The following is a 24,624-nucleotide window of genomic DNA, read 5'->3' as shown; positions in this document are numbered from 1 at the left end:
TGTGACGGGTATATCCTTCACAAGTTTGTGACGAGTCAAGTATCACTCACTTGGCTAGATAAGACAAAAGTAAAAGTGTCTAGAGAATCACAAATGATTTGTCTTTATCTACCCAAGTGGGTTTTATTTAACCGGTAACAAATTTGTAACAAATGAGAATTTGTGTTCAATGAATAAGCGTATTCTATTTTCACCATATTATCTATATCAATGTGAAACGGTCTGTTACTCCTATTATTTTCTTACATCATACGGTTAATTAAAAAAGCACCATGCATGAAGAACGGTTAATTTAAACCAGTAAAAACCACCACGTGTTAATTGACAAAATTTTCCCTCCATAACAAAATGTCAACCCTCTATATAACCTACGTTCCTCCAACATTTCATGACACCCTTTAAAAATTTACTCTCATTTTTTCTTCATTTTATTTTAATTTTACATTTCCATAACAAAGAGAAACAATTGCAATAATGGCGCAAGCGGTGTTGTACCCGGAACAACCGAAACAAGTCGATGTTGTTGTCGAAAACCCGGTGGTGGTATCGACTGTGGCATTGTCCAAGGTTGGTGATGATTCCCATAAGAAGAATCGTATTCAAGTTTCTAATACTAAGAAACCTCTTTTCTTTTACCTTAATCTCGCTAAGGTACTCATATTTCTTAACATATTTATGTTTGTCATAAAAAAATAAAAATGTATGAAAACGTAAAATAAATTAAGGGCAAAATGTCGTTTTGAAAACCGTGAATTATAAACTGGAAGAAATGGATGTTGTTTAAGATTTTTGCATGTTGGTACGTAATGTAAATGCAAATTAATTAACAAAGTTTTTACGTTAGTTTATCGGTCTCTGACTCTCTGTCTATTCATACTGTTTTCGATCAAAAATGTTGTTTTAGCATCGAATTTGTTGTGTCTAAACTTTTATGTCATTTAAAAATATAATGTTTTTGTAAGTGACATTGATATGTTTTTTTTTTTTTTTTTTTTATTTTATGTTGAAATCGGAGAAAATGGCTTATGTATAATTTGTTAAGTATGTCAATTTGAATATGGACGGGTCATGTTTGGGAAAAAAAGTTTTTTTTTTTTTTTTTGCATTCGTCCAGAAGGTGTTGAAAAAAAAATGAATATATTCCGTAGACGTTTAAATTTTTTTCTTAGACGGCCTTGTAAATAAATTGTTCTTATTCATCACACACCTTTCAAAAAATAAACAATGGTTTTACCGTGACTGCGAAAATTTAGGATGTAAGTGAAAATTGACATAGAACATATGGCCTCTAAAGATGTTTCATACTTGACGTTTTTATCTGATTGTGACGGTCTTAAATATATAAAGTCGGTTTTAAGTATATAGTTTTCCTTTCCATCTAAAGTTTCAATTTCTTCTAAAATCACGTTTAAAATTTCGTCTTATTTTTTATGTTTTACGTAATATCTTTCAGTGTTCTTGATTTTTTGTGGTTGATGTGAAATGTTTTTACTGCAGAGGTACATGAAGCAGCATAATGACATTGAGCTTTCTGCTCTTGGCATGGGTAAAATCCTCGAATTTTACTATTTTATGACAAATATCGACAATGCATTTTATATGAGTCGGTATCACATGTGAAACATACTCGGTTAAGTTTTTGCGTTCTTTATCGACATTATTATTTGTTTGGTTGATGCCTGATGGTGCTTAATATCGTCGTTCTTTCAGCTATTCCAACTCTTGTTACAATCGCCGAGATTCTGAAGGCAAATGGTGTTGCTGTGGAGAAGAGTAAGATTTTATTAATCTCATGAATTTTATTAATATCATGACAATTCACAATTACGACGAAATTAATCTGCTTTTGTCAAACAGAGGTTTTAACATCAACTGTTGATTCAAAAGACGAAAACAAGGGCCGGGTGGTTCAGAAGGCCAAGGTTACTTTCCCACATTTCTGCTTTATATGAGACGGTTTCTTGATAATACGAGTACCATGGTAAGGCTGTGTTGACTTGTTTGTTACTGCTCTTTTCGTGCAGCTTGAGATTTTTCTCGAGAAGAAAATTCCTGCAGCGACCAGTTCAGCGGAAGCAAAGCCCAAAGAAAATGCAGCGGCTGGTAAAGCGGAATCTGAAACTAAGTCAACAGTCGATGAGACCAAACCTGAAAACAAAGCTGCAACAGATGTGGTGAAAAAGGAAGGATGAACATGTCTGTTCCGCGGAACACCCAACAGACGGTCATTTATATTATTCTATCAAATTTCCTGATATTTTAGTTATTTGCAAAAATTAGATTAGGGTACGTATAATTATGTACATTAATTACAGTTTAGATATTAGAAAGTAGGTGAAAACGCGGATTTATCCTTAACCTATGGATCTTTCTGTTCATGTTGTTGTAATATGTCTAAAATAATACTCGTATCTTGTTGTATCTTGTATATCGATCTGTTTAGGTCAACAAGTCGCTGTTGTAACGGTTATAACACCACTATACATGTAATTTTTCTATTTAAGCAGTAAGATGCACTATATATTGAGAAAATTTCATTCTCCTCGATAGTTCGATTTTTTTTTTTTTTTTTTGATGACGAGGGGGTTGAATCTGTAAGAGAGGGATATTGAATGAATGATGAATGATACATTGCACTGAGGATTACATTGATTTATATAAGACTAGGTTACCTCTATTTTAGGTTAAGATAAAGATCATATACACATGAATAATATACTACCTATATTTACATGATATGTATTATTTACTTTGCCTATTTGTGAAGATTTGGAGATATGGAGGATATGTGAGGATCACGGTTGATACGCCCCCTCAAGATGGACTTCGGTGGGAGAAGACCAATCTTGTCTCGTAGTTCTTGAAATCGGAGTTTGTGGAGTGGCTTGGTTAGAGCATCAGCGAGTTGGTCTTTGCCGGCGATATGTTGGATGCGAATGTGACCAAGCTGAAGTTGTTCGCGAACAAAGTGAAAGGCTAGAGCCATGTGCTTCATTCGTGAATGAAAGACTGGATTTTTGGCATAGAGTGTGGCGGACATATTATCACAGTAAATGGCCGGTGCTTTGGTGGTGACAATGCCTAGTTCAGTAAGTAGGTTGCGTAACCAGAGAGTTTCAGTAGTGACAGCAGCGACAGCGCGGAACTCAGCTTCGGTTGTGGAAAGTGCCAATCCTCGTTGTTTTTTCGAGGACCAGGAGATGGGATTGCGTCCGAGATAAATTAGATAGCCAGTGGTGGAAATGTAGGATTGCTTGTCACCTGCAAAGTCAGCATCACAGAAAGCATGAAGACAAAGAGGTGAGGTGCGATAGAGTTGTAGGCCGTGGGTTTGAGTGCCTTGCAGGTAGCGTAGTAGCCGTTTCAGAGCCATCCAATGCGCGGAAGTAGGGTGATGGAGGAACTGAGCGAGCCGGTTGACCGTGAAAGCGATGTCGGGGCGCGTGAGAGATAGGTATTGAAGGCTCCCGACAATGGCACGATAGTCCGAGTGATCTTGGACGGGTTTTTCATCTTCACGGATAAGTGGAGTGTCCGTGGCAATAGGCGTGTTGATGGGTTTAGCTTCGGACATTTTGTATTTAGTTAGTAGGTCATAAATGTATTTAGATTGGTTGAGGTGTATGCCAAGGTCATTATGTGCGACCTCAATGCCAAGAAAATAGGAGAGTGGTCCTAAATCTTTGATTGAGAATCGTTGAGCTAAATTGGTTATAAATTGTTGAATATGGTTTTGATTTGGACCGGTAATGATGATATCGTCAACGTAGACGAGCATGTATATACAGGTTGTGTTTGTTTTTAGAAGAAATAATGAGGAGTCTGATATGGATTGTTTAAAACCATAGTTGACAAGATACGTTTTTAATTCGGTATACCATGCGCGTGGGGCTTGTTTTAAGCCATAGATGGCTTTGTTTAGCTTGCAAACAAAATCGGGTTGTGTGGCATCAACAAAGCCATGCGGTTGTGCCATGTATACACTATCGGTTAAAGTACCTTGTAAAAATGCATTGTTAACGTCGAGTTGTCGAAGTGCCCAATTTTGGACTACCGCAAGAGAGAGTATGAGGCGGACGGTTGTTGGTTTAATTACTGGACTAAAGGTTTCATTGTAGTCGATGCCGGGTCGTTGATGAAATCCTTTAGCTACAAGACGTGCTTTGTGCTGCTTGAGTGTTCCATCGGGGTTATATTTAATCCGATATACCCATTTGCAGCCAATAACGTTGTGTGAAGGTTGTCGAGGGACGAGAGTCCAGGTATTATTTCGTACAAGAGCATCATATTCATCCTGCATAGCGTGACGCCATGGAGGAAGTATGAGTGCCTGCTTAACCGTGTTTGGTAGCGAATGAGTAGTGGTTGAGACGTGAGCGAGGTTGGCATATCGAGGATTTGGTTTTCGAATGTTGTTTTGAAGGCGAGTAACAACAGTGCTGGACGGTTGATGATTCGGTGTGGGTGTGGTGGATGGAGATGGTGTGGCGGTGGAAGGGGAGGGCGCAGCAGATGATGAGGGAGTGGAGGAGGGAGTGGAGGAGGGTGTGCGACGGGTATAAACTTGGTGAATAGGGTGTCGTGATTGGTGAGCTGCAGGAGGGACAGTGGTCGAAGTGGTAGATGGAGGTGGTGAGAGGATAGGAATGAGAAGGTTGCACCAATCATCGGGATTGGTGTGGATGTCAGTAGGTGATGTGGTTGTAAGGAGACTCTTGTAGGCAAATTCGTCTTCAATAAATTTAACATGACGAGAGGTGTAGATGCGATTTGTCTTAGGGTCGAGACAATGGAAGGCACTTTGGGTTGTCGAATATCCTACAAAAATGCAAGGTGTGGATCGATAATCAAGTTTATTCTTTGTGTAAGGCCGAAGCCATGGGTAACACAAGCATCCGAAATTGTGGAGTTTGGTGTAATTGGGTTCGACATTATGAAGTAAAAAATATGGGGTTTTGTTGTTTAATGACTTGGTAGGTAGACGATTAATTAGGTAAGTTGCAGTACTAAACGCAAAGGGCCATAGGGTCGTTGGGAGTCCGGCGTGAGCTAGTAAAGCAAGCCCGGTTTCTACGATGTGACGGTGTCTTCTTTCCGCGTATCCATTATGTTCGGGGGTGTGAGGCGGAGAGGTGGAGTGACTGACGCCATTATCGAGTAAGGTAGGTGTTAGTTTTTGAAATTCTCCACCATTGTCGGAGAAGAAATGTTTAACGGTTTTGTTAAAGTATTTTTCTACGAGAGCTTTAAATCGAAGGAAGACTTGCGCGGTTTCGGATTTTTGTTTTAACGGGAATAACCAAATGTATTTGGTGTAATGGTCGACAAAAATAACATAATATTTGTATTGTTCACGTGAGAAAACGGGACTAGTCCATAGGTCCGAGTATATTAATTCGAGTGGTGAGGTTGTAGTGAGCGACGATGTTGCAAATGGTAGTTTCGTACTTTTACTAATATGACATGAATTGCAAAAAGAAAAATTATGAAAGGGAAAGGTTGCATTTTTATTGATAATTTTCATTACATCATAAGTTGGGTGGCCTAATTTATGATGCCATGATAAGGGAGTTGAGCTTTTCTTGGTAAAATAAGCACTTGGTTGGGACGGGCTCAACTCGTAAATCCCGTCTTTAGCTCGGCCCTGGAGTAGTGTCGTTCCCGTCGAGATTTCCTTTACAATAAACGAAGACGATGAGAAAATTACACATGCATTATTTTCACGACATAATTGAGAAATAGATAAGATATTACGAGAAATGCGAGGCACATGTAAAACATTGGTGAATTTAAGAGACGAGAAAGGTAAATGAAGCGAACCTATATTAGCGATATCCAACGAGGAACCATCTCCAATGAATAAATTGTCTGGGCCGAGGTAAGGGGAGTGAAGGGCAAGGGTGTCAAGGTCGTGGGTGACGTGGTGGGAGGCCCCACTGTCGAGGAGGTAGTTAGGGTTGGGGCCGGGGTGGTTGGCAGTGGCCGTATGGGCCTGAGGTGGTTGCGGGTTGGTGCGAGTAGGTGGTGATGGAAACACAATATTAGGAAATAATTTGCGAAAGAAGGGGCAATTCGCAATGACGTGCCCGGTTTGCCTACACCACTGACAACGACCCTTAAAGGGACGTGGGTTGGCGTTGGTGGAGGCTGAAGGTTGTTGGGGCATAGGGTTGTAGGAGGTGGTGGACGGCTGGTAGTAATTGCGGTTGCCGCGGTTGTTGTTGTTTTTATAGGATAGGTTGGCAGTGGGTTGAAACAAATTGTTTGTTGGTTGTTGTTTCAATAACAATTCATGGTGCAGCAACTTCTCGTGAAGGAGTTCAAAAGAAATTGAGTTATCGCGGTTGCGGACGGTGTCGATGACGGGTTTATATAGGTTGTAATCTAGCCCACGAAGGACTTTCGATATGATGTCATCGAGATCAATGGTTTTGCCTAGCAGTGCTAGTTGGTCAATACAAGTTTTAAAAACATTGATATAGTCACTGATCGATTGATCAGAGGTTTTGACTATTGAGTCTAGACGATCTTTTAGTTGTAAAACGTGCGCTCTAGACGGGTTTGCATAGGTTGAAGCGAGGATATCCCAAGCTTCCTTGGCCGAGGTTGCTCTCACAATTAGAGCTTGGACAGTAGCATCCAAAGTGCCCATGAGAGCACCTAGAATGAGACCATCCTGTTTAAGCCATGAGAGGTAGGCCGGATTCGGTTTTTCTTGCTTGTCCTCACCGGTGATGGTTGGTGAGGGTGCGGGTTGGGTTCCGTCAAGAAACCCGAAAAGAGAATATCCGAAGAGGATATTCATGAGTTGGAATCTCCATGAGACATAGTTCATGGGATTCAACTTAACACAATTATTGAGATTAAGAGAAATCAATGGTGTGGTGGTGTCGTGTGGGTTAGGGATGGTGGTTTCAGGGTTGGTCATGGTGGCGGGTTGAGTGATTGTGACGGAAATAGGGTGGGATCTTTTGAAGGAGGTTGGCTGCCGAGTTGAAAGAGGGTTTTTGTGGGATCGGCTGTGACTCTTAGATACCATGTAAGAGAGGGATATTGAATGAATGATGAATGATACATTGCACTGAGGATTACATTGATTTATATAAGACTAGGTTACCTCTATTTTAGGTTAAGATAAAGATCATATACACATGAATAATATACTACCTATATTTACATGATATGTATTATTTACTTTGCCTATTTGTGAAGATTTGGAGATATGGAGGATATGTGAGGATCACGGTTGATAGAATCCTCCCCGGCCCATGCATTCCCGCACCACCACATGGACCATGTAAGTCACCTCCTTCAGGGACTGCAGTGGCCAAGTAATCATGATATTTACTAAAACCGTCTTTGTAGGGATGTTTGAGTCAATTAGGAATTTACGCAAGTCTATAATAGAATAGAAGAGAACAGTAGCCGAAACTGACCTCTCAGGAAACGGACAACTTTGCTAGGGTAAGTGCCAACACCTTGACCCCATTCTCTATATCTTTGGGAGCTGCATACTCTTCTGGTTTGTGACTGTATCCTGCAGAATAAAAGGTAATTCTAAAGGAAGTCAAATCTTGTCAGTTATCGATATACTGGCTTTAACATTTAGTGGACACTGGTTTCCAAATCGACTAGATTACGGGATTTAGAGAGAGACGGTGATAGAGAAACGAACCTTTGTAACACGGAATAAAGATCATCCCCATCGGAGATACCCTGAAAAAAAAAAAGTTAATTAATCAGTGACATGTCATATATACCCAGAGAATCACCGTTTCAACAGAGCGAAATACAAATTTCATATTTCTTTGCAAAACCGAAAGATACGTAATTACGCATGCAGATTTTTGGTATAACAACTTACCTGGCCATAAATAGAGAATCGTGGTACGCTCTGCTAACCATCAACTTGTAATCCAATTTTAACTCACGCGAAGCAGCTTCCATTGACTTGATTATATTACTGTCAGCAGAAGCTGGAGGATCTTGATTTACTATTTCAAATCCTGAAAGCTTGACATTACGCTTTTTGGCTATTTCGACAGCAGACTGATGGATTTTATTTACCACGGTGTTTCTTCGTGTTTCATTTATGTCTCGCGTATCTGGCAAATCCAATGTTTCATATCAGTATATTTTACAGAATGCTGCAATGTGAGTTAACTGTGAGTTGTCTTTTACAGGACGTGATATCATGCTTCGCACAATAAAAAAAAAATAGGAAGAGCGGGAAAGGCGGAGAAAAAATGCTTAATAAATGCTAATTTACCGATCTCGACATGTGCCTTGCTTGGTATACTGTTGATGGCTCTAGGATGCAGGTCAAGAATACCTTACAGAAAGATTAAAAAAAAATGATTAATGAAACTAAAGTTCCTAAATAATATCTCAAGTCTTAAGTTGTTTCAAATCAACAGAACTAGAACATTTTCAGAATCAAATAGGAGTACTTCTTACCGACAGTGCCGACAGTATCAATAGAGCCAGTATCTAAAACATGCTTCTCAACAGCTAGAGATAACTCTGCAGCAGCTAATCCTGCATCATTCCTGCAAGAAAAACAATAAAACTTCCCCTAAAAAAAAAAAGAAAAACAATGAAACTAATATTTCTTAAAACGAAATGATTGCAAAAATTAAACAATCCCTTTCACCGTGAATATTTTGGTTCTCATTTTGGATGTCCATGAATAAATTTCTTGGTTCTCATTTCGGGGTGTCCATGAATAAACTTCATACTTGTGATCTTTCTTTCCATTTTTTATGTTTGTTTGTGGTCCGTGCAAAACAAACCGGGAAGTTTATTGATAGACTTCAGCGATATGGTTGTTCAGTGCTTCACCATAACTAAATCAGTTTAGGTCTACGAGATTGGTAAAAGATAATCTTCACCTGCTTGGCATTAGGGCAGCACCTGCATGACCTCCATCTCCTTCAAAGTCTACTTTGATGCTTGCTGGTGCAGCAATCGCAGTTACAATCCCGATAGAAATTCCTGTAAGTATAAATAATCATTTGCTTCAGATACTGGGCCTAAGAAAGATTAATTATATTCTTAGTTCAAAGTTCTGAAGGAAAAGGCACCTTCAGCTTCCAAAATAGGTCCTTGCTCTATGTGCAACTCTACAAAACCAGCGTAACTTCCTTTCTCCAAGAGAACACCCGACAAGTCATCCTGATTTCTTGCATATCCAGCATACCGTGCAGCATCTAGAAACGATACATTTTGACTATCAAATGTGCTCTTCAGAGCTTTCTCAAGTGTCTCACTTCCTGCCATCAGGCGACTGCAATTACAAAGAGACGTGTTTTAGGTTAGAACAGATGTACATCCAATATAGACAAAGCCAAAAAAAAAAAAAAAAAAAAAAGTTATATACCTTCCCAAGCAGCTGATTCCAAATCGGGTAGGCTCTTCTGAAGTGAACATTATTACCTCCAATGACCGCTTCGGCTTAAATCCAGCCCTGTAAGATAAGACTTAGCATCCACTACCTTCATAAAGATGTTCCTACAGGACAACTAGATAAAAGCAGCTTAGAGGAATGGAGGATAAATTCATGGAAGTCATATCAGATGAAGAATTGCATGGTTTACTGGCACGGTCTGTCTATACAACAACAACAACATCAGAGCCTTAATCCCAAAATGATTTGGGGTCGGCTATGCACGGTCTGTCTATATTAGCGTAAAAAAATAGATTGGCAGTCCATGCTTCAGCATTAGGGGTCTGTCCTAGATAAATTATTTGTTCGGATATTAGTTTGTATGCTAAAAATAACTAAGATACATAACTTCTGTATAATAATTGCTCCATGATTAAATAATATTTTTACCAATATCGAAGATTTGATCTCTAGCCGTCACCAGGGGTGGGGATGCATTATACTTTGTGTCCTTCACAAGAACTATTTTATGATTCTCCTCTTCGGTTTTGTTACATCCCGACTGTGGTGCACTGCTTGTTGCATCTAACGACTAACGTAAACCTACTATTTTTCGAATACACCAAATACTTACTTTTTCAGCACATTAATGGCTTCTATTGCACCTAAAACGCCAACAACTCCGTCAAATTTCCCAGAGTACGGAATAGCATCAATGTGAGATCCTGTTGCGACAGCAGCTAGCTCTGGTTCATAACCATCCCTGTTAAAAAACGGTGTCAAGAGCCTTGTGTAACATACAGAATGTAACTTAATATTAGACTCTAGATCGAGTTATGGGTTTTCAACAGAAATGTTGTTACTCAATACGCAGAATCTTGTTTCTAAATGAACCATAATGAAAATGGACCGACAAATTGCATAGACCGACTCGGTCTATGCTGAACTTACATTTTATTGAACCATTTTGCTTTACCCATCATATTCCAAAGCCAAATGATTTTAAAAAGAAAAAATGTCATTGGCTCCACTGGGTATGGATGGGAATGGGGATGAACAATGAATGAACATTGTCTATACCGTGAACATCAATTTGTGACGTTTGAGATCTTGCGACCTGTGGGTACCACGCTTAGTCCCAAGATCGGTTTTATACTCTAACATGTACATCACTTTGTGACGTTTGAGATCTGTATTTACATCATTTAAGGGGCATATCAATAAAGTTGCACTGTTTCGATGACAAAGAATACATATTTTCTTTTCGGTTCCCTAACTAAGGAATCTATACTCTGCATCGAGCAAAAATGTAGCTAGGCTGACTAGTACCAACAAAGCATAGGTACTTGAAGGCTTCAACACCTTACCATCGACCGAAGATGTTACCGATTGTATCCTCCCTAACGGAGAGGCCAGAAAGTCCCATCAAGTTTTTGATATACCTGCATCGAAAAAGTACTATGAAGAGCGTGGACAGAAATGGATGTACAATTGCAACAAATATATAAATATGCTGTTAATCAGAGTATGCCAAATGGTAAAACATCAATCACAATGAATTGCAACATTCCTAATTATGCAAGCGGGAACGAATGTTAACTCTCTTCGAAAAGGTGACTGCACTGATCAGTGTGTTTAATCACTTTTGTAGTAAACCAGAACAAGAAAATCTTTTTTTCTCGCAAATACTGTTAGTAGGCAGTGCTGTAAGGGAATAGCTTAATGTATGATGAGACGAGAACGTCAAAAAAAAGAGTAAGGGAATAGCTTAATGTATGATGAGACGAGAACGTCAAAAAAAAAGAGAGAGATTTTCATTCCTTAATCACCACAACTAAAAACCACTTCGACAGTCTTAGACCAACAAGTAAACAATCAAGATGGAGTCCCATACCTTCGAGCAGCTATATCCTGGTCAGTGTATAGAACCCTAGTAACTGACGGCGGAGGTGAATCGGATAATGTTGCCAACTCATCAATCTGAAGAAATAATTGTATCATATCAGTCACACAGTTTATAAAGTATGTTATTCAAAAGAAGCAACGCCTCTAGTCCGTCATCTGATCATTATCATCCCAACATAATTTGCTTAAACAAAATCAAACTCATAATACAACAACATTACGCAAATGCCTCAAGAGCTCGCGTATGTGGCGGGCTAAGGGGGCTTGGATGTATGCCTCCTCACCCCTTATGAAGACAGTACACACAACACAAGTTCTTTCCATATGACAAAATATTAAAACTGCTTCGAGAATTGTATCAAATGACCGTCATTTCACAAAATATATTCAAACATAACTCAAAACCAAAGAATAACGAGTTTTTGGCTCCACCGAAAATTAGTACTCATAATACTTTTATCAATTCATTGAGACATAAAGTAGACCTGCAATTCTGACAACAAACACACAATGATTTGTGTGATATTCACTGCATTTAATATATCACATTTAAATTAAGCTTTACTCAGATACATGAGTTCAACACTTCACAGTAAAACATCTAATTATGTTCATATAATCACCATTTCATCTCTGATCAGGTAAAAGCCTCTCCCGCCATAACTCAGTCTCAATCATTTGTTTACCTTTAATTAAATTCCGCTTACAAAGAACAAAAGAAGTAAACAAGTGATTTGGACAGAAGGAGTAGATAACTAGATACCATTTCAGAACATTTATACACCAATGTAACAGTTACAGTACCTGTTAAGCTGATCAAAACAAAATTGTTAGGAAAAAAACCAGCTTTGTATTGAAATTTCAGTACTTAATCTCTAGTAAAAGAACTTATCTTTATGCTAATTTATTATATATGAATTACTACACATGCCAAATAATCTAATCATTATCTCTTATACTAGATTAATTCTTAAACACAAATTATAGAATAAGACGGTCTTACGGGGTCTTAAACCCTTACTGTATTTGTTACTCCGAAATGATCATCTCACACAGTAACAGTGTAACACCGTCTTACACAATAATTATCGATTCTAAAAAATTTCAACTACCCAACATTACAAATGTATAAATTCAGCAATCCCAATTCACAAAACAATCAATAAAACAGTAAAAATTACAACAAAAAGTAAACAACTTTACAACCCATATAATCAAATCATCAATAAAATAAAGGGTAATCACCTGATTCATCAAAGATTGAACATCAACTGATAATAATGAAACATAATCCAAATTTGGTTCAGAAGTTTGGTATCCAGAAAACTGATGCATAGTTTTGGTAATTGGGTCATCATTTTCAATGTCATAACTTGATTCTAATGCTTTGATTTTAGTAAAACAGCAAATTAATAGCAGAAAAAGGGAGTATTTTGGTTGCATTTTTTTGTTGTTGTTGTAGACTGTAGTAGGAATTTGGGGAGTTGGTTTGAGTGATTGCTGTTAGTGTTTTGTACAACACATCATCTACATGGAAATTGAAATACTTTAAAGAATTTGTGTTTGATTAAAGTGGAGGGATTTTGTTTTGTTGTGGAGTAGTGGCATGTGGAAATGGAATATGGAGGGAATGTGGGATGTGTAAATGGGATTTGGGAATCTTTGATAACACCAATTTTTATTTAGGATCGTGTTAATTTAAGACGGTTTTTACAGCCGATTATAAACTAAAAAAAGTTTTTTACATTTAAAAAATAACTAGTTTTAAACCCGTGCAAAATTGCACGGTATGTATTAGATCGATATGAATATTTTTTTGATGAATATTTAAATTTGCATTTCTATTATAATAATTGGGCAATAGGTGACATTCTGTGATGTACATGATTAATGTGTAATAGATAATGTTTAACATTAACAATCTGAATTAACAAATATTAACATGAACAATTAGCAATTAACAATTCAATCTCATAATTAAATGTAATTCCTTCTCGTAATTATGTAATTTTATTATTATTTAATTTTTTTTTAAATTATGTAATTCATTTATTTGTAATTAGTTTCATTTATTCCGATTTGTAATTCATTCTACTTATATGCCATTAATTTCATTTATTCAGAATGTATAAAATTATTTCATAGTATTATTTCATAGTATTTGTTCTAAGACGGAATTTGTCGCATGTTTGTATAGCGGAATTCTGAAGAAATAAATACATTGCACACTAACGGGTCCCACCATAACATGAATTTCCAAAAAAAAATGCTGAATTAATGACGTGCCACGCCTTGGATTGAGTATTGTCTTCTGAATTAATAAAGATAAGATTATTTCATAGTATTTGTTCTAAGACAGAATTTGTCGCATGTTTGTATAGCGGAATTCTGAAGAAATAAATACATTGCATACTAACGGGTCCCACCATAACATGAATTTCTAAAAAACAAAAAAACTGAATTAATGACGTGGCACGCCCTGGATTGAGTATTGTCTTCTGAATTAATAAAGATAAGATTAGTAGATTAGTAGATTTCATGAGAAACCGTTTCCCACTAATTTAGTGGAAGGTATAATAGGGAAAAAAAAAATAGTGAGTCCCTCACTTCATCAGGTGAGAGGTCTCTCAATAATGTTATTGAGAGACCATCTCTCTGGAGTTTGTGAAAAATAATTTATTAGAAGGGTTCCGAGTTAAAGTTTTAAAGAAAATTTGATCGTAGCCAATAATGTGGGTGATCGTGACTTGTGACTGGGAGGTTTTTATAGGTTTGTGGACCATGGTCGATATAGTCTCCTCTCTTCCCTCAATTTAGAGCTGGTAGTGATTATAGCCTTATGGGTGTGGTTGTAGTTTGTGTGGTTCCGCTTAGCTGTGGTGGTGTCATTGCAGAGGTAGTGGGGGTATTTATGGCGAGTGGCGGTGAATTGGTATAGTGTGGTGTCATAGTGGTAGTGAGAGTGGCTTGAAGTGGTAGTCGTGGTGGTGCATAACGGTAAGGCGGACTACTTCTCCCATTAGATTATGTTTAGTTAATTAAGATTTTTGGTTTGCATTTGTTGTGAAGTACTTACATGTAAATATCATTTAGCATGCCAACATGATATACCCAAACAAACAAAAGATTGGACATGTGGTGTACTAGTAACGAGTTTCAGTACTATATTTTCACACATTATTAAAAAAAAAAAAAAAAAAGGGTTAATTACTTTCTCCCTGTCTCGGTGAATAATTTAAATTTATTTTATTTTTTTACATTTACTTTATTTTATGAGGAAAAAATAATACAAATGTAAACTATTAACTGAGATAGAAGAAATACAAAAAAAAATAGCATTTCGAAAGCAATGGCTTTATGAGATGGGCCGAACCATGAATACTTGCGGGGTAGGTCATTGGATTGGGCTGTAAAGCAACAATATTAGTGAACAAGAACGAAATAGTTGGAATAGATTTTGCAAGATAATCCACAAGAAGTTGAGCCATGCCCATCCAGCCCCAAGCCACTCCACAATGGGAAAAGAAAATCTGGCTAGACGGTTCTTGTATGAGACGGTTTTATATAGAACGAGTTATATATAATTATATATTTATAATTGCAAGTTCTTATTTTAAAATGGCATTATTCGTTTTAAGCTAAAAACGGGATAAATATGGTAAATGAGATAAAAGGAAAATGCGTAACAACTAAGGTTTCTGTTATTATATGCAGTGAGACTATAAGAACATATTTGACTTTTTCATCTTAAGACGACAATTGGTTTGCAATATTTCTACATTTCCTTCTTTTAGATGTCAAGAAGAATTGAAAATTTGAAATGCTTTTGGCCCTTTTAAAACCCTCAATTTCAAATCGAGTTGTTGTATATAATTATCTAGGAAGTATTTTATATAAACTTGTCTAAACATATTTCTCAAAAAAAAAAAAATGTTTTAAACATAGCTAGAATGGTTTATCTGCTCTCGTTTATTGCGCTCAGCCCGTAAAATACTTATTAAGATCATAATCAGGTCGTTAGTGTGCGATGTAAAACTATTTACGAAATAAAATGTTTTTTTTCCCCTAAATTGCAATTAGGAGGATGAAAAAGTTTTAAGGGAAATGAAATGCGTAATGTCGTCAGATCGAAAAAATTGCTATAATCTCATTAGAAATTTTGAATTTTTCTTTTTTTTTTTTAGCAACAATTTTAAAATTTTCATTATAAGTAAGGACGAGCGACGCTACTAAGGCTATGTTTGATAAAACTAATCGAAAAGGAATTTGAAAACGAAAAGGTATTTAAAAGCGAAAAAAGGAATCGAAAAACCGAAAAGGAATCGATAAGGTAAAAGTGAAAATTAGGAACTGATAAGGTAGCTGATTGTATGAAAAAATGTTTGGCAAACTAACTGAAAAGGTAACTGATTTGGAAGAAATGACGTAAAAATATATGATAATTATTTAATATTATAGATTTAAAGGGTAAAAACGGAAAATCAAACCAAATCAGTTACATGAAATCTCAAATACTACTCCAGGTAGCATTTCATTTCAGGTACCTTATTTGGTTAAATAAGCTATTTGCAAAACGTTTACAAAAAAATAAGGTACCTAAAATTTTGGTCAAATAAGCTACTTTGACCAAATCAAGTAACTGAAATGTCTTGCTAAACGGAGCCTAACCCTAACTCTACCGACGGTTAGTAGACACCTAATACGTAATAGGTGATGCAAGCAAAGATGACACAATAACCTTGTCAATTTCCTAGAAAACTCATATTATTGCTATGTATTGACATTTCCATGAACCAACGAACGTAAATCATCCAATATAAAATAGACCCCTCTTGTTGTTTTATAGTTTGATGGACGATCATTTTTGGGAGACATGCTTGCGTGACACATAAATAAAAGACAACTATATATAATTGAATAAATCCTAAATTAAATGTTACGATGTCTCATTTTCAATCGCTTTTGCTCCATTAACTCTACTCTATCATGATTAAAATTTAAGGCGGCTACAAAATTTTTTCCTGAAATAATTGTTTAAGACGACAATATTTAATTTAATGGGAAACTAATTTAAATATGTGCGGAGTAACCTGTAATATATAAATCATAATTCCTTTTTTATAAACATTTTACTTTTTTATGAATACGTTCTACTTTTTCATGGACTTTTTTTCATATTTTTTTCATAATTAGTCACTTTAATTCCACTAACTCTCTTCTTAACCACTCCACCATTTATATATACAAATACTTAAAATTAATTTCATAATTAGTCACTTTAATTCCACTAACTCTCTTCCTCACTACTTGAGGAAGAAGGGGACCCAAAAAAAAAAAACGCAATTAAGATAGTAGTACTCCAAATACTTATCAAAATTAGTTGGCAATATGTCAATTGCAAGCCATCTCTATTTGTATTATCTAATTATCATGTGGTACCAAAAAAGGAGTTCATAATAAATACTTCCTCCATTTTTCTATGTTTGCCCTTTTTGACAAGATATTTCATGACCCATTTGACCAAAGTCAACATATGAACGAGGTCAAAGATATCCACAAAGCAGTTCAACGACTTAGACATCCCGCCCGATGCGGCCTTTTCGGCCCTGCCAAAGATGGGTCTCGGATGGCAACCTACAAATGGGCACATACCCGCGCACTCATATCCAAGAACCCCGGCATGGAGTCAACTGGCTCACGGCCGCCATAGGTCCCCCGAGGGTAGAACGATTTTCCACCGCTTATGCCACTTGGCCCACTTGCCACTACGACAAAAGGTGAAAGTTTATAAATACTCCTCAATCCTCGTTGAGGAAGGGATCCGTAATCTAACCTAAGAACCCCTTAAATGCAGATTATCTCTCTCATCTCTACAATACACGTCATCAAGCAACATTCCACTTAATCACAATAAGTTTATTGACTTGAGCGTCGGAGAAAGACGCTGGCACAAAGCCAAGCCCTCGCTTGCTCATTGTCGCAGGAGAGGCCGAGAGAGAGCAAGGTGGAAGAGGCATTATTCGACAAAGCTAGCGTGGTAAACAAACCTGCTTCGGAATTCATACCCGGAACAATTGGCGCCGTCTGTGGGAAAAAGATACTAGAAGCTAGTCATTCCCAAACAAAAAAAAAAAAGAAACCCACCCAAAAAGCTAAGAAGATGTCAAAAGAACAAGAGGTATTCAGAATCAAGAGCCCCTCCACCTGATGACACCGTCCACACTGCGGAGTTGTGCAGCCCACCACCACCGGATAATCCAACCGGAGTTCGGGATGCCAATAATGCCGATACGTCGCCGTCCTCGCCGACCAGGTCACCGTCATGGGCGTGTGGTTGATGCAAAGAAAGCCGGGCGCTCCCGGACTCGATTGTCGGCCGCGCCGGCTCACACTGTCACACCGACAAGAGCGGCGGGACCCGTCCAGGAAGCTAGGGCCCAAAAGGTGACTCCGAGAAACCTGAACGAAGCACTAGGAGAGGCCGCGACTACCAAGACGCCGGGGGAGCCCAGAGTGTCAGTGGTAGAACTAAGCCCTTCCCGCACTCGCGGAAGGACGACGTCGCCGCGACGCCCACGAGGCATACCCCAGACGAGCGAGAGGAGCCCGACTCACCAGAGTCGAAGAAGGAGTCCGACTCACCAGAGTCGAAAAAGGAGTCCGACTCACCAGAGTCGAAGAAGGAGTCCGACTCACCAGAGTCGAAGGAGGAGTCCGACTCACCAGAGTCGGAGAAGAAGCCCTTCCCGCCACGGGGAGAGGGACCGGACTAGGGATGCGAGGAGCCGATCGCCGCGTGTCATTAGACACGTGGTCAGACAGCCCCTCAGTGCCTACGTCCTAGAGACCCAGGTGCCGCCAAAGCTAAAGCTACCGTCTATATCATACAAAGGAGAGGGCGACCCAACCGATCATGCCGAAGCTTTCGAGTCTCACATGTCGGTGTGGGAGCAACCTGACGAGGTCTGGTGCCGAGTTTTCCCAACGACCTTGGTTGGAATGGCGCAAAGCTGGTACAAGGGACTGCCCGATGGGTCGGTATACTCCTATTCCGACCTAAGAGACGCGTTTCTGGCCCAGTACTCCACCAATAAAAGGAGAGCCGTCGAGACATCGGACCTCCTGACCATCAGGCAGGAGGGAGGCGAGTCACTCCGAAGCTATGTGAAGAGGTTCGATTCCAGGGTTCAGCAGATTAGGGAGCTGAACAGCGAACTAGCGGCCTTCGCGCGATGAAGGGCCTCCCCAGGGGACTTGAAAAACGAGCTCATCAAGTGCGGTGGCTCGAGCCTTGAGTCCGCCAGAAATTGGCCGACCAAGCCATTAAGGTCGAAGACTATCACAAAATATGGATAGGCCACGGCGAGGCCGGCACTCGAAAGAAAGAGTCACCGGGAGGATAAGCCGGATGAAGGGCGCCGTGACAATAATAGGTCGCGGGCCGACAGCCCGCCAGAAGCGAAACCCGGACGGACGGGGAGTTCAGTCCGTACTACCATAAGAAATACAAGGATCACACCCCCCTGGTTGTATCGGCCGCCGAGGTCTTCTCCCGAGCGTAAACGAGGGGCGAAGTGGGAAAGGCCCCCAAACCTAGGGGGGACGGTGACACGAGCTGCATCTTTGTGAGTACCACGGCCACACCCGGTCACTTAACCAACGATCGCTAGGCATTTGAAGAATGCCATCAAGAGCCGATCCGAAAAGGGAGCCTCGGCAAGTATATTGCCGAAGGCCAAAAGACTAACACCGGTGGCTCAGATAAAAAATCCGTCTTTCAACGGATAGGAACAATTCATGTTGTCATCGGGGGAAACGAGAACGGCGGATCCGCTCACGGGCACAAGCGCACTCGAACGAGTCGTATCGGCCGTCAACTTCGTGCCCACTACACGGCCCGCGCTTCCAACATCCCGAACATAACTATTGGGAAGAAGGACTACGAAGGAGTCATCGCCCCACATAGCGACCCGCTCGTAGTCCACTTAGACATAGCTAACCACCTGGTCATGAGATGCCTGATTGACACGGGTGCTTACACGAACATCATGTTCAGGGAGTGCTTTCTAGGGCTCGGCACGAAAATTGCGGACCTTAGCCCATGCACCAACCCATTGTACGGCTTCTCCGGGCGGGCTTGGTCCCCACAGGGGACTATCAAGTTACCAAAGTGATGTTCGGCCGATCCGACGCGGCCAAGAATGTGATGTCCGAGTTCGTGGTCATCGACGGCTCATCCGCATACAACGTTCTCATCGGTCGTGTCACCCTGAGCGAGGTCGATCTTTGTAATGTCCATCCGGCCCCGACATCGATGTATGTCTCGGACCGCGGGAGGTTCATAAACTCGTCTCAAAGAACGAAAAAGACGAGGCGGTCAACGTCCAAATATCGGCGGAGGATGCAACATGCAATCCTTCAAAGTGGCAAAGAAAGAGGAAAAAGGGAAGAACCCGTCCTTAAGACAGGAGGACGAACCGATGAGCACCAACCACGTCGCCATGGTCGAAGGGGCGGAGACCGAACAGATAGAGATTGATCCGGGACGCACCGTGATCGCTTGTCGGTGTCGAACGGAACCAAAATTCAGGGCCGATCTCCTAGACTGCCGAGAAGGAACAAAGACGTCTTTGCGTACTCAGCCGCCGAGATGCCAGGTGTAAGCCGAGAAGTCATCGTTCACAAGCTGAACGTACTCCCCAGCGCTCGCCCTGTGAAGCAGAGGGTGAGAAACTCCTCGGCCGAAAAGGAAGATGCCATCAAGGCCGAGGTTGACAAGTTGTTAGATGCAGGCTTTATCATCCCTTGTACATACCCCGAATGGCTAGCTAATGTTGTAATGGTTAAGAAGTCATCAGGGGGGTGGAGGATGTGTGTTGATTTTACGCAACTTAATAAAGCATGCCCGAAAGATTGCTACCCCTTGCCTCGGATAGATAGCCTAATAGACGCAACGGCGGCAGCTACACAATGCCGAGCTCGCTCGACGCCTTTTCAGGATACCATCAGGTATTCATGGCAGAGGAAGACATGCCTAAATGCGCATTCATCACCATACACGGCACCTACATGTACAAAATGATGCCGTTTGGTTTGAAAAATGCCGGCGCGACTTACACAAGACTGGTGGACAAAGTGTTCCAAAATCAAAAAGGGCGAAACATTGAGGCTTACGTCGACGATGCTATTGTCAAAAGCAAGTCCGACGGCGAGCACCTAGCCGATTTACACGAGACATTTTGTTCACTAAGGAAATACAAGATGAAGCTTAACCCGACAAAGTGCAACTTCGGTGTCCGGGCCGGCAAATTCCTCGGCGTGCTTGTTAGCGCCAGGGGAATTGACGCCAATCCAGAGAAAGTCCAAGCAATTCTCGACCTGCCGGAGCCGAGGAACCGCAAAGAGGTTATGATACTGACCGGAAGGATGGCAGCCCTTGCCCGTTTTATCTCTCGGTCAGCCGACAAGAGCACCCCTTTCTTCAAAGTGTTGAAGGGGAATAAAGACTTCTGCTGGGGGGAGGAACAGAGCACGGCTTTCAAACAACTGAAGGCCCATCTGCAAACTCTCCCGACCCTGTCCAGACCGACGCTGGGGGAAACGCTATATCTGTACTTAGCAGTAACCTCGGCCACGGTCAGCGCCGTGATCGTCAGAGAAGAAAACAAGCAGCAGCACCCAATCTACTTTATCAGCCATACGCTGTTGCCCGCCGAGAGGAACTATCCGCTGATTGAAAAAGCAGCCTTTGCCGTGGTTGTTGCCGCAAGGAAATTGAAACCCTACTTCGACGCACATCCCATGACGGTCTTAACCGACCAGCCGTTGGAAAAAGCATTGGAAAAATTCGAACAGTCAGGCAGACTCATCAAATGGGCAGTGGAGTTATCTGGCTTCGGCATTCAATACAAACCGAGGCCTTCGATAAAGGGGCAGGCGCTAGCAGACTTCTTGGCCGAGTGCACGTATCAAGAAGAATCGTGTCCCGGCATGTGGGAGGTATATACTGATGGATCCTCCACAACGAACGGCTCAGGAGCCGGCATCCTTATCATCAGCCCAAACGGGGACGAGTTCGAGTACGCTTTGAAGTATACCTTCTCGACCTCAAACAACGAATCCGAATATGAGGCGGTGATAACCGGAGAGTTGAGTTAGCGAGAGCGCGGGGCGTAACACATCATTTTGAAAACGGACTCTCTCTTGGTGACTAACCAATACGAAGGAGAGTACGAAGCTCGGGACGATGGGATGGTAAGATACCTGGAAAAGGTAAAAGCCGAGACCTCAAAATTGAAGTCATTCAAAATGCGACACATCCCTGTGTCCGAGAACAACCGGGCCGACGCTCTCTCAAAAGTGGCGTTCAACCATAAAAATATCACCGAACCGTGTCTTTGGTGGACATCGAGAACGCTAAAAGCATTGACGAAACCATCGGCATGGTGTGCGACGTGGAAGCCGAGACGACATGGATGACTCCGATAAAGGGGTATAAACTGTCGAATGAATTACCAGGGGACCGCAACCTCTCACAAAAGATAAAGAGGATCGCAGCAAGGTACTTGGTGTTTGAAGGAGAGTTATATAGGAGGTCCGCGACAAGGCCACTCCTAAAATGTGTCGGTCCACCGATGCAGAGCTATCTTGACAGAGATACACGAAGGCATCTCGTGGTCATCACATGGGGGCAAGAACACTAGCCCACAAAGCTCTCCGAGCCGGCTATACGGCCCACCATGCTTGAGGATTCCGAAACAAAACCAGAAAATGCAACAAAATCGGATGCACGCTCCGGTGATACACGCACCTTCCCGAGACTTGCAACCAGTGCTTAATCCCCTTCCCTTTGCACAGTGGGGAATGGATCTACTAGGGCCATTTCCAACGGCATCCGGAGGAAGAAAGTTCCTAATCGTCGCCGTCGACTACTTCACCAAATGGGTTGAAGCGTGGCGGCGCTGCTCGCGAAAATCGCTGCGGCGGCCGTAAGAAAGGTGATCCGGGAAAATGTCATAACTCGTTTTGGGTTACCCCAAGTCATGGTGTTCGACCATGGCCGAGAATTTTGGAGTGACACAATAATGAGCTGGTTGGAAGAACTCGGCATCAAATTTGCATACTCCTCCGTCCGCCACCCCCGAGAGCAACGGACGGGCGGAGGGACCAATAAAACGATCCTCAACGGCTTGAAGAAGACAAAGTTGAAGACCTCAAGGGAAGATGGGCCGATGAGCTACCCGGCGTTCTATGGTCCCTCCGGACCACGGAGAAAGAAGCAACGGGGTACAGTCCTTTTCACCTAGTCTACGGTCCGAAGCGATCCCGCCGATTGAAGCAACGGTGCCAACATTCAGAACGGCCACTTTTAACCCAGATGAAAACGAGGAAGGCCTAAGAACCTCCCTGGACCTGGTCGAAGAAAGCCGAGATACAGCACGCCTTAACTTAGCAGTATATCAGAGCCGAATGAAGAGGGCCTACAACCGAAGAGTCCACAAAAGGGACTTAAAAGTAGGAGATCTGGTCCTAAGGAAGTCAGCTGCCACCAACAAAGGAAACATCCATGGCAAGTTGACGGCCAACTGGGAGGGTCCCTACAAGGTAGTTGAAGAAATGAGGCCGGGTACATACCGGCTGACGGACATGGGAGATATACCTTTGATGAGCCATTGGAACACCGACAATCTCAGAAAATACTTTGTATAACAGCGGAGTTGCCCAAAACAAATTGTTGGCACCCCAATGATTATTCATATCTAATGAGGAATCATCCAAGTTTTTCATCGAAGTGTTAATCCACCCCAATCAGAAGGCATACTAACATATGTACACAGCAGACAGAGCCAAAACCTCGATCATCCCGGCCTTTAACGGGAGTGACGGGGGGACGAGCCGTTATGCTAACATACGTTCAATGGCGGTCAAAACGTAAACTCCGTTGCCCCGGTAACTGGCCGGGAAGAGACGAGTAAAACGCGACTGCCCTCGGCAAATTAAGACCGAGTTTAAAGACGTTAAACACAGTTGAGACACGCATTCTAACTGCCCCGGCCAAGCCGAAGGTACAAACGAAAAAGCGCTCAATTAATTAACGCAACTGCCCTCGGCAAATTAAGACCGAGTTTAAAGACGTTAAACACAGTTGAGATACGCATTCTAGCTGCCTCGGCTAAAGCCAAAGGTAAAAACGAAAAGCGCTCAATTAATTAACGCAAGAAGACAAGTGAAGGAATAAATCAAAAGGCCTCGGCCAAGCCAGAGGCAAAGCAAGCAAAATCTCATTAAAGAAAAGATAACAAGGTTACAAGAAGGAGAAATACAGACGACGGCCGTCCCCTTTGGGATAAGCCAAGACTCTACCTACCAAGGTCTTACGAAATACAAGGAAAAGTAAGCAAAAGGTTACGGACTGGTTCTTTGAAGCGCCAAAAGGATGGCAGGGAGAAAAGGCTTAATAGTTGGCCCCCGAATAGCTGAAGCTATCCGAGACGCCGGGTGAGCCTGGTGACGACCGCCCGTCTCCCTATGCCTGTTGCTGCTTGCCCTTACCGCCATCAGCAGCGTTGCCCTCGGTGAGCGACTTAGATGCAATCTGGGCAGCCTTAGCATCCTCAGCTTCCTTGGCAGCCTTAGCATCCTCAGCTTCCTTGGCAGCCTTAGCATCCTCAGCTGCCTTCTCTGCCAGGGCCGCCTTTGCAGCAGTCTCCTCCTCCTCCTTCTTGGCCCTCGCATCCTCGGCAGCCTTGTCCGCCGCAGCCTTCTCTTTAGCCTCGAGCCTATCGTCGAACAGCTCGTCAAATTTTGTCCACAAAAAGGAGCCATCCGGATAGACCTCATCTATCACCTCCCTGAAAGCTTCTTCGGTCAGGTCCCTATACTGAGCACACATACGAGGAAGAATAGTGCTTTGAAGTGTCTCAATATCCTTCTCCCTTTGGGCAAGGATAGCACTAGTCTCCCTGTGCGACTCTGCTTGGAGCCGATACGCCCTTTTCGACTCCTCCCTTTGGGCGACAACAACGTCGTAGCCGCCCTTATACCTGTCCCGTTCCTCCTTCAGCTTGGCGGCGGCAGAATCAGCAGCCTCTACTTTGGCCTTCTCGGCCGACAGCAGCTTCTCAACTACCTCGACCCGCGCTTGTGCAGCAAGGAGGTCAAGTTTAGCCTTCCCGGCCACCCCCTTTGCGGCAACAACATCGAGCCTCAGCTGCTCCATCAACGGTCCCGTCTCGGCCAAGGCCTTTTCTTGCTCCCTAATACGAGAGCCGACCAGGTCAGACCAAATCCCAACCTTCTTGCTCAGCTTTGTACCCTCCGCTATGAGCCGGTCG

At 41.7% G+C, this 24,624-nt stretch overlaps 2 protein-coding genes across 7 annotated transcripts; one reads left to right on the top strand and one right to left on the bottom strand.

Annotated features, from left to right (window-relative positions):
• Positions 1-370: 370 nt before the first annotated feature.
• On the top strand, positions 371-2,532 carry LOC141606560 (uncharacterized protein At2g34160-like). Its single transcript, XM_074425736.1, has 5 exons — positions 371-651; positions 1,498-1,546; positions 1,711-1,773; positions 1,858-1,922; positions 2,025-2,532. Exons 1-5 carry the CDS (start codon positions 475-477, stop codon positions 2,190-2,192), a joined length of 522 nt encoding a protein of 173 aa, XP_074281837.1. The 5' UTR covers positions 371-474; the 3' UTR covers positions 2,193-2,532.
• Positions 1,759-12,907, bottom strand: LOC141606557 (ureidoglycolate hydrolase). Of its 6 annotated transcripts, none has more exons than XM_074425731.1 (13): positions 12,536-12,907; positions 11,280-11,365; positions 10,753-10,827; positions 10,020-10,148; positions 9,380-9,466; positions 9,084-9,286; positions 8,892-8,994; positions 8,458-8,549; positions 8,270-8,332; positions 7,865-8,105; positions 7,676-7,716; positions 7,437-7,537; positions 1,759-2,115 (listed from the first exon to the last, which is right to left on the bottom strand). In XM_074425731.1, the coding sequence occupies exons 1-12, from the start codon at positions 12,731-12,733 to the stop codon at positions 7,440-7,442; spliced, it is 1,416 nt and encodes a 471-aa protein (XP_074281832.1). In that variant the 5' UTR covers positions 12,734-12,907; the 3' UTR covers positions 1,759-2,115; positions 7,437-7,439. The 6 variants fall into 6 exon arrangements, with proteins under 6 accessions (XP_074281832.1, XP_074281830.1, XP_074281831.1 ...); XM_074425729.1 differs by having other exon boundaries at positions 1,759-2,148; positions 12,536-12,885; XM_074425730.1 differs by having other exon boundaries at positions 1,759-2,160; positions 12,536-12,883.
• Between the last annotated feature and the right edge of the window lie 11,717 nt (positions 12,908-24,624).

The sequence above is a fragment of the Silene latifolia genome, chromosome 10, assembly GCF_048544455.1.
Source record: "Silene latifolia isolate original U9 population chromosome 10, ASM4854445v1, whole genome shotgun sequence".
NCBI lineage: Eukaryota > Viridiplantae > Streptophyta > Magnoliopsida > Caryophyllales > Caryophyllaceae > Silene > Silene latifolia.
This window is presented reverse-complemented; position numbering and strand designations above follow the sequence as displayed.

Excerpts from the sequence above, each read along its gene's own strand:
- LOC141606557 (XM_074425731.1), bottom strand. The coding sequence starts at position 12,733 with ATGCAACCAAAATACTCCCTTTTTCTGCTATTAATTTGCTGTTTTACT. Across the intron at positions 11,366-12,535 it reads TTCAATCTTTGATGAATCAG|ATTGATGAGTTGGCAACATT; the intron begins GTGATTACCCTT and ends TTATTTCTTCAG. Across the intron at positions 7,717-7,864 it reads GATTCTCTATTTATGGCCAG|GGTATCTCCGATGGGGATGA; the intron begins GTAAGTTGTTAT and ends TTTTTTTTTCAG.
- LOC141606560 (XM_074425736.1), top strand. The coding sequence starts at position 475 with ATGGCGCAAGCGGTGTTGTACCCGGAACAACCGAAACAAGTCGATGTT. Across the intron at positions 652-1,497 it reads TTTACCTTAATCTCGCTAAG|AGGTACATGAAGCAGCATAA; the intron begins GTACTCATATTT and ends TTTTTACTGCAG. Across the intron at positions 1,547-1,710 it reads GCTTTCTGCTCTTGGCATGG|CTATTCCAACTCTTGTTACA; the intron begins GTAAAATCCTCG and ends TCGTTCTTTCAG.